The 10,377-nt window shown below is 41.4% G+C and overlaps 1 protein-coding gene across 1 annotated transcript in view; it reads left to right on the top strand.

Annotated features, from left to right (window-relative positions):
- SNX25 (sorting nexin 25) overlaps positions 1-10,377 on the top strand; it is a 1,427,683-nt gene that overhangs the window by 1,043,269 nt on the left and 374,037 nt on the right. Inside the window, exon 13 of the mRNA XM_044064925.1 lies at positions 5,675-5,788. Coding sequence (XP_043920860.1) covers positions 5,675-5,788 — 114 coding nt within the window. The remainder of the gene's footprint in view (positions 1-5,674; positions 5,789-10,377) is intronic.

Below are 10,377 nucleotides of genomic sequence, written 5' to 3'. Positions count from 1 at the left end.
GCGTGCCTTTGTTGAAGTTTGAACGGCGACCTGGAACCTCGGCGTTCGTGAAAATCTACTGTCAATCATTAGCGGACCGGAGTTCTGCTGTGGCGACCCCTAACCGGGAAAAGCCGAAAGACAACAGCAACATTTAAAATGTAACTGTACAAAAACACACACATACAAAACAGAACTCCTATGTCACACTCTATAAGCATTCAAATGTGGCTAACCATTTTATTATTTTTAAACTGGATCTTTTTAATTAAGTCCACCGCATAATAATAAGACATTTTTATTGTGGGTGCTATACAGTTTACCCTGTCTAGCTTAATTTTCTTTATTCTCTCTGGCAATGCATTTGAGGGTATATTACATCACTTGTGAATAAGTCATTAAACGTCCCCCAGCTTTGTAGCTCCTTGCATAAATAACATCTGGGAATGGTTGAATCACAGTTTGAATCCAAATGATTGAAATTTCAGAAATGGTGCTGTTATATAGTAAATTCACAACCATGTGCTGCTTTATTATAGAAGTAACCATTTTGAGGGCAATTTATGCTAAAATTACTCAATCCTAGCATGAGGATAGAGTTCACATGACCAAATCCACAAGACAGACTCAAGTAAATCCCTGCATTTTTTGTGCCATTTACTAGGTTTTTTTGCTGTTGTTATTTTTAGATTTATTTCTACATTATATGTTATGATATTATGTTGATCTACTTTTGAAAATTGTTTGTTGAAACGGTAAATAAAAAAAAAATAGTGAGTAAAAATCTTTGCAAAAATCAAAATTATGATTAGCAAGGTAGAACACTTTTTATGCTAGTAATAGAATTTCTGCCTCATGTATAGATGGTATGTAGGTGAAAGAGAAAAGAAATGCCCACAAAATACTCCTAAACGCAGTGGCTCTGGGACTTTTTCTTTGACTTGTAATTGTTCCTAACACTTGATTTTAATTGTCAGCTTTTCAGTCAGGAGACATTAAGAGATGTGTGGTATAGTATATGTGATGTCCCCACTCTGAGCCAGTAATCAGAGAGCCTGAATCCTCACCACTGACACTGTGGATACACCCAGTATTTCCAGATGCAGCTCTCTGCATCAAGCACAATTTCCCTTAAGTGCACACATGGAACACTCTCAGTCAGGGGTCTGGATTTCTCTAGCTGTCTCCCTCCAGGTCCCCAGTAAGACTCCCAACTGGCACAGCTATAGAGTTAAGATCTCAGCCAAGTGTCCAAGCCAGGTTCTCCAGCACTGTCTCTGTAAAACCAGTGCTTTGTGTCCCTGCTCCATACAGCTGATACATAAACACTCTGAGATTTGATTTTCACTCACACACACAGACACACACCTGGGAAAGACTGGCACAGATTTATTAGCTATGCCCCCTACTGCCCAGACTATAAAGTAGTTACAGTGCCACCAGACACTCCAAGGCCACCTACTCTAAGACTCTTGCAAGGGTACCCGGTTATACTGAGTGAAATTAATATTAATACAAATGGTAGTTTGTTCAACAGCAAGACTTTTGGGAGTGTCCAGAGCTGTCACCATATATATGTAAGTACTCTCAAAGAATAAAATATTCTGTAAAATACCAGCCACAATGAAAAGTTTAAATATATTTAATAATAAATAAGAAAAGAACATGAAAATATTAAATATCTATTTACAGTAAATACCAGAGTTTCATTCACAGGACATATTAGAAAAACACAGATGAATAGATTCACAGGGATACAGAAGAGCAGTACTTAACTAATCTCACTATATTTTCCCAACTGATCTAAAGAATTACTATTCCCTGGTCACTTACTAGAGCAAGACAAAATGAAGTGGGTGAGGGGTCCTTCTCTGTCAGGTTCCAAACACAGACTGCCATGAGACTTATATGAAACATCATTTTTGTCCTAGATTACATAATGACATCACATACATCTGGCCATCTGACTTCTGGTTCCCATACTACTACCATTGTTGAAACTGCCAGGATTTAGCACTTGTCAGTAATGCACACACTGAACCTTGCTAAGATCTGCTGCAGCTCCTGGAAGTTATAAAACCAATTTCAAATCTCCACACTTCCAGAGTAGCAATTAGTTCACCCCAAAAACAATGCAAAAAGCTTCCTAGTACAGACTTTTTGTTTCTGGCTGCATTGAGAATTGTAAAATAGTCTTTGTGGCCTAAGCCAGGTAATTTAATTCCAAACTATTTTCAAATTTAGGTGGATTGAGATTAACCTCTTCTCTTCCAGTGTCATCTGTTAAAACATGTACATTTAAACAGTTACAGTACTTCATGTTTATTTATTTTTCTGTCCAGTAGGGCACACTGTTGGTACATTTTTAACACAAGCAGCTTTACAAATACATTTTTCAATACAAACATCTGTACAAATCAGTTTGATATGCAAATGAGATCTAATTCTTTACAAAATTAAAGCTAGCTGTGCTTGCATATGTTGCACATCCACTGCCCTACTTCTCCCGGCATAGCTGGCAATACCTCACATCACCACAGTATGACAAATTGTTTTTGTTGTTCTGCAGTATTTCTTTGTGCTGATCTCATTATACACCTAGGCACAATTAGTAGAATGTTGACCAGACCTTTTATATAATATTTCTCCTGAAACATGCACATCACTGTCTGCCTGTCCATGGCTAGAATTCTATGCTTGTGTTATTGGAGTATGTCGTTCTGTATATGCTTGGAAAATAGTGGGTGGTTTAAGACAGGCTGCTACAGCGATTGTCTGGCTGTGGTGCCTGATGTTATGTACATGCAGTACCTTTGTTTGTCTGTGTTGTAGTGATCTGTTTATGCAGGCATCACATGTTGTTGTGTCTGCTCTGCAGTGGATGCTCACAGGTTGCTGTGTCTGTCATTATTTTGCAAACATATTGGAATGGCAGGATAGTGTGATAGTGTTGTGTTCATTAGTTTTGTAAAGGGATCACATGATGGTTTGCCTTACACATGCTGTGGACTGGCTGTATGGGTTTCCTGAAGATGTGTGTTGTGTAAATTCTACCGTAAGTGTATGTCAGTACTACTTGCTGTTTATAATGTTATTGTGCAGGCATAGAAGAGATTATGGCACATAGTGCCATATGCCAGAAGGTTGCTTATCTTGGAGCTGGGGCTCCTTTATTGGCATACCTGTTCTAGTTTTTACTATGCCCTGACCATTCTGTATGTCTGTGTTTGTTACAGAGCTGTAGAGAATCTTTTTTACCTAAGAAGGGGTGGGGGAAGTGGGAGACAGGGCACCAATAAGCTCTGGAAAGTGTTATTGACTTATTGCAGAAGGAAACCATAGGGTCTGGTTGCTGTGCAGGATGGCACAGCCACCATACTTTTCATAACAGCTCTTAGGCAAGAGATGAGTGGTGCACCGGAGAAGGCCGTTGTATGGTTTGTGGCTGCCAGACTAAGGAATATGGATACTGTATTGTTGTAGATCTTACAGACATTGGTGACATGTGTCTCCTGTCACCCTCAGATGTAATGTGTCTTGCAACTGACCATCTGACCCAGGTTTTCATGCCAGTGGCATACCTTTATACTTACTGCTGTGCCACCAGCTGGATGTCCGGATGTCCATCCCTTACTCATACCATCGTGCATTGGATATGCACGCTTTGAAGCCCACTTAGGAGGGTTGTATTTGTGTATATTCATCTGGCTGTGCTTTGCTTGTACATATGTGTACTATATGTGGAATTTGCACATTTGTCTTTCATGCCTACATTTAGACTGGCTTGTATGCTTGCATCTGACATTGGATATTTTAGTATTGAACACCTATAATAACTGCATCAGTATGCATGCCAGAGTCTGCATGCTTAAAGAAGGGGGGGGGGGCAGCTGCATATAAATAATTATGATACACTTTGCTTCAAATGTTGGATATTGAACATGCAGGTAACACTGCACTGTAATTTTGAATGGCTGCACTTGCATCCATGGTTAGTGGTGGATTATCTTTGGCTGCATATCGGATATGCAATGCACATCTGTGCAAGGGTAGATGGGATATGCCCTATCCTGTCTACCTTGCACAGATGTGCACTGCATATGGTACTTATCTGTTCATGTATGTCATGCATGGGTGACTTTGATTGCCTTCTTTGTTGCACTCATTGTTTATCTGACATGTGTGCTGTTCCAACCTTGTATGGTGCATCTATGCAGTATATCTGCTTTGTACTGTTTTACTTTTTCCTTTACTTTACTTCCCTCCTCTGCTCTTTAAAATGGATCTTCACCTGACAAAACATATTTCCATTTCTGCCCCAACAGCTTCACCTCAGACATTCTTTCTTGACATAACTTTAGTATCTCCCACTACTTGCAAGCCCCCCACTCCCTTTCCTGTTAACCCACGTCTGGTGCTGGCCATCTATTGCAAGCAGTATGTAATCCCCTCCCCTCATCAAGGGCAGTACCTGTGAGTGTATTGCTGTGTGGTCTTCTTGTGGCCGGATTGGGCACCATGGTCTTTTTGGCCATATTACTGTTTCCAGTTTAGTTGCACAGGTCTACAGACTTTATTGCATTTGGACAAATGTTCATGTTCTGTGGAGGTTTGTCCATTTTTCGGCCTGTATATGCATTTGTCTTTTTATGCGTTCATAGACAAGTACTAGGCTAGCTGCTGTTGGGGGTCATTTTAAGTCTATCAAATTTCTTTTCAAAGGTGAGAATTCAAGCTTGTATCTCGTGTCTGCAAGGTAAACACCTTTACTATACCATCCTCCCAACCAAACTCGTATGTAAATACTAGGCTAGCCCCCCTTGTAGTCCATTTTAAGAATATCCATTTCCCTTCAAAAGTGAGAATCAAACCCTGCATCTTGTGTTGGTAAGGCAAATGCCTTAACCATTATACCAGCTCCTATTTTCATTGTTGATAATGGTTGTTTTTATGCACATGATTAGACTCTTTTGGTGGTAGTGGGTATATTTCATAGTGTGAATGTCCTTTTAGGGATATGTGGATATCACTGCTGTTACTTTTATGCTGGACTTAAGATTGTCACGTCAGAGCCTGCTAAATGTTTTATGTCTTCAGAATTGTTTTGTTGCCTGTCATTGTGTTGTTTCAAGCGTGTAGACCTTATGCAGCGCTATGTATAACGTTTGGAATGTAGGAGATATAATACAGGTGGTGTGTTTGCATTTGATTTATTTTGTCTCTAAGTATGCCTCCGTGTACATTGTACTGCTTTTATATTCTTTCACTGGTTATTTTTCTTCTTCCAACCGGTACCCAATAAGTAGGGTCATAATAGTGGCAGTATTCTTTCAGAACGACTGTTAAAAGACATTCAAGCCTCTCTTCAGTCACCAGCATTTCACTGTTGTTTAACTTATTTAGGGACATTTAGTTGACCTTTGTGTATAACATTTAAATGTAAAGACTGATAATTCCTTGATTTTTCACCAGTACAAATAACTTTAGTGCTGTTTTGCCTGCTTCCATTTGCATTAAGTACTGTGGCTAAAATATGTAGGCAAAGAAGGTTTGTCAAGTGCCTCATTTTGATGCTTTCCCAGAACAAGGAGCTAGCAGCTAGTGTTCACTTCGTCAGTATTGTTGAATTAATTTTTAGAAGTTGCTTGTTATATTTGTTGAGTGGCCCTAATGTTTACTTTCTTTATTTTGGTAGTGTTTCCCATCTTTGAAAAAGGTCCAATTGCCTTCTCTTAGCAAGCTGCCATTCAAATCAGTTGATCAGAAATTCATGGAGAAATCCAAAATCCAGCTTAATGGTTTTCTACAGGTAAGGAAATCTTTTCAAGGCACACAAGTGTGTTTGTTTAATCACATGGGAATACTGAATATTTTCCATTTACCTTTTCATTTTGATTTTAGTACATCAGTGTACGTGTTAATAGAATAATAAGCATTCTACAAACTTGAATCAGTCAGGTGTTTCTGAAACTGAATTATTAAAAAGAACTTTTATTTTTATGGAACATTCAGTTTTCATTTTTAAAAGGCATGCACTTAGCCTCAGACACACTATTTGCTGGAAATTTAAAGAAATCCTTTATCACTATACACAGCTTACTCTCCTAGTCATAATAATACAGTAATTAGAAAAGGAAGCAAAAAAGAATTTGCAGATGTTATCTGTGTCCACAAGATTCCCCTGTCAATTTAAACTTATCTCAAAAGGCAGCGGGGGGGGGGGGGGCGCAGCGTTTTGGAAGAAAGCTGTGGTGGCTTTATTCATAGGATCATAGGAGATTACTAGGCTATCTACCCGGAGGTCATTTTAAGCATAGCCGTTTCAACCCAGTGTAATATTGTAGAGGTTCTAGTCAGTAACCAAGATTGCATTTTAGTCATGACTGCCCATGTCCAGGAGGGTGTTGGGCACTATCCCCATTAAGAATTTATGGTGCCCCATCCACTTATCCAGGTTCCTCTTGAACATTGTCATAGAGGTTGTCTGTTTCACATGAATTGGTAGCCTGTTCCAAAGACATGGCAGTTGCTGGGAGATAAACCTGTCTCTCCAGCATGTCCTATTTAGGAAACAGGCCATATTTAAGTCCCTGGAATGGGTAGCACTAGACCCATTTGATTTATGGATATGCAGTAAGTTCATTAGGTTTGGGTCTTGGGTTGCTCTGTAGGCTAGGCATAAGTCTCCCCTAAGAAGTTTTTACGATACAGAGCATAGTGACAGGGATTTAAGTCGGTCTGTGTAAGGCACATGCTGGAGACCCTTGATGATCTTTGTTAGAAACCTCTGAGGTCTCTCTAATAGCTGTAGGTGCTTAGTATGGTACATACCGAATGAGGCGTTGTACTCAATTATGGGACGGATAAGTGCCAGGTGTAGAGGGAGTTATAACTTCTTTTGCTCTTGAGGCGATGCCTTTACTAATCAAGTGAGCTACGTGGAAAGCTTTTCTTACAATGGTAGATGCATGGTGGTCGAAGTTAAGGTCATGGTTGACCTGTGATCCCAGGACCCTTACAACCTCATGGGTACTTAGGGTATTGTTATTGATTTGATAGTGTGAAGGGGCATTGTTTGTGCTGAAGGGAATGATGATGCATTTCTTTGCATTTAGTTTGAGACCGTGACTAATACACCAGTCACTGATCTGTGTGAGACCATCCTGGAGTATTCTGACATTTGGGGATTCAGTGATTGCACCTAGATGTTCATCATGTTATACTGCTGCAGTCATCACACTTGGGGTATCCTGCCGTCAGGCGGTCCTGCAGTCGGCCGAATCCCAAAGTCTTGGTCCAGCGTTGGTTGTCGTCACTTCTTCCCTGACGTCAGTGCGACAGGGCTATAAAAGAGGCAGCCGACGCCATTTTCTTCAGTCTTTCTTGCCGTGCGGTGCCCGAAGCAGAAGTAGTTCGCAAGTGCCGGTCGGCTAGCTCCTGAGATTTTCTAATCGAATTTCAGCCCGAAGTCTTCTCTAAAGCTAAGTACCCTGTTGGGGAAACTTTTCTTGCCTCAGACCGATGTCAGACAAAGTTAATAATTGCATTTCTTGTGGGAAGCAAATACCTCATAAGGATTTTTATTCTTATTGTATTCCTTGCCTAGGCCCAGACCACGATGTCTCTGGTTGTCGGTTTTGTGCTAGGTTCAACAAACGTACAATCAAGCGTCGGGCAGATTTCACCCGGCATTATTTTGGCAGAAAATTTAACTATAGCATGTCGTCGGAGCAACCGACATCAGCAATGACTAAAAAACGCAAGGATAAGGACAGGCAACCAAGGCCAAGACCAGATACCGAGGCCTCAGCAAGGCCTGCCACCGGTTCTCCGGTTTTCAGCGAGGGCCCCTGACTACCGCTGATTTAGAAATTCTGACGGCCTCCCAGACAGAATCAGCTGGGCCTCAGGTGCCGGTTCCATCTCATCCCTCAGATGCCAACCCTGACGGTGATCTGGAGATTTTGGACAGGCCTTCGGTTTCTGAAGGTGTCTTCAAACCGACAGCTATTTCTATTAAGTCTTATGCTAAACTTAAAGCTCCCTTAAAAGTTAGGAAACCAGGTCCACAGACCCCTATGCCTAAAAAACAGATGCTCAAGATGGCTGAGGATTTAATTACCCTTATCAGGGGTTCCCAACCCCCTCCTGACAAAAGGCCTAGACTGGAGGAAGATTATCCTTCCTCTGACCAAGCATCCATTTCCTCAGCTAACTCTGAGGACCAGGATTATTCCTTCCCTCCTTATGAAGACTCTGATGCTGAAGAGTCCATTCCCTCTGTCTCCCCCCCTGAAGACTACTCTTTTGGGGAAACTTTACACACCATGAGGGAACACTTCCACTGGGAAGGCCAAGATTACTCTGACTCTAAGAAAAGACTCCGTGAGTTTCTTCTTCTTCCATAGCATAGACCCCTTGCAATTCCTCCAGTTTTAGACATTTTGGATGATGTCTACACCGAATCTAGTCTAAACCCAGACTCCTTACCTCCTGCACCAGCTAAACCAGACAGATACTACCGAGTTCCTGATTCTCATAAGTTTCTATATAAAAGCCCTGTTGCAGACCCCGATACCATTTCCCAGGGTCCCAAAGGGGTTAAGGCCTCTACTGCTAAGAATCCACTACCTTCTGAAAGAGATTCCAGAGCATTAGAAAGATGGGGGGAAGAAAGTGTATACGTCTGCCACTTTGGCCATGAGGGCCTTAAACTGCCAATTCCACATGCTAAAATACCAGCAGTACTTGATTACACAGTTAAAGCAGAAAATGATCCCTCAGACAGATCATCCTGATTTCAAAGAGATGCAGGATTTGCTGCATGCAGCAGAACAGGTGGGAAAGCATACCTTACAGTGTGGTTTTGATTCATTGGAAGTCTCATGTAGAGCAGCTGTCACAGGATCTGTAATTCGTAGACATGCTTGGCTAAAAGAGCAAGCCTTACCAGAACATGTCAAAGCAAAGTTATTGGATGCTCCATTGCAGACAGATGTGTTATTTGGTGTCAAAGCAGAGGAAGTCTTAAAGAAAATGGAAGAAAAGGCAAAATCTATGCAGACAGTCAAAGATTTTTTACAGGTACAACCTCCTCGTTTCAGCAGAAACTGGCCATCAAAAAACTGGTCCTTTCCTGCATCAGACAGACCCCAAAGGGGTAGGTACAGACGCCCAAGAGGCAGAGGCCAGCCACAAGGTTCTTTCAGGCCTAGACAATGGCATACAACAACTCAAAGAGGTGGAGACGAAAGATCTCAACCCTTCAGGAAACAAACACAATGACTTCCCTCTTCACCTGCCAAGCAAAATTGCCCTGGCAGCACCTTTGGGAGGAAGACTGGCTCTATTTCCACAAAATTGGCGCATCATAACAAAGGACAAATGGGTTCTGGATATTATTACCCTAGGCTACAGATTTCATTTTCACACTTTACCACGGATGATAGGCATGCCAAATCTGCCTCTAAACCAATGGGCAGAGGCACAAACGCAAATTTCAGCTCTCATGGATATGAAAGCAATTCAAAAGGTACCTACAAAGGAGCAAGGTCAAGGTTTTTACTCAAGACTATTTCTAGTACCAAGAAAGGACAAAGCCTGGAGACCCATTTTAGACCTCTCAATTCTAAACACATACCTGGAGGTACCCAAATTCAAAATGCTCACACTACAGCAGCTTCTTCCCATGCTGGGCAAGGAGTCTTGGCTGGTAACGTTGGACCTCAAAGAGGCATACCTGCATGTCCCTATCAGACAAGATTGCAGAAGATACCTCAGATTTTTGGCAGGTACAACGCATTATCAATTCTCTGCATTGACCTTTGTCTTATCTACTGCGCCCAGAGTATTTACGAAATGCCTGGCATCAGTAATTGCATACTGCAGACAACGAGGAATACAAATTTATCCATATCTGGACAACTGCCTGATCCAAGCGGACAGCAAGGACATTCTATTACAGCATCTGGCATTTGTAACAATGCTGCTAAGTTGCCTTGGGTACACAGTAAACAAAAAGAAGTCAAAGCTAATACCCTCACAAGAGATAATATTCCTGGGTGCCAGCTTAAATACAATGGCCCAGATGGCTTACCTCATGCCAGACAAACAAAAACAACTGACTCAATACTTCAAAAAGATGGCAACTTTTACCCAGCTCACTGCAAGGAAAATCCTGCAGGCATTGGGGTTCATGGCATCCTGCATTCAACTAGTTCCATATGCAAAGCTGCATATGAGGAAATTACAATGGTACCTGAAAAGTGTATGGACTCAACACAGGCACAGCCTCGAAACAAGTATACCTCTCATTCCTTGCCTTCAAAAAGAGTTTCTATGGTGGGCTCAAGCATGTCAAATAAACAAGGGTCTTCCTTTTGTCTTACCTCCAGCAAA

Source organism: Protopterus annectens, chromosome 3.part0 (genome assembly GCF_019279795.1).
Source record: "Protopterus annectens isolate FY-2018-M chromosome 3.part0, PAN1.0, whole genome shotgun sequence".
Taxonomy (NCBI): Eukaryota; Metazoa; Chordata; order Ceratodontiformes; family Protopteridae; genus Protopterus; species Protopterus annectens.
Note: the sequence above shows the minus strand (reverse complement) of the source record. Positions and strands in the feature narration are given on the sequence as shown.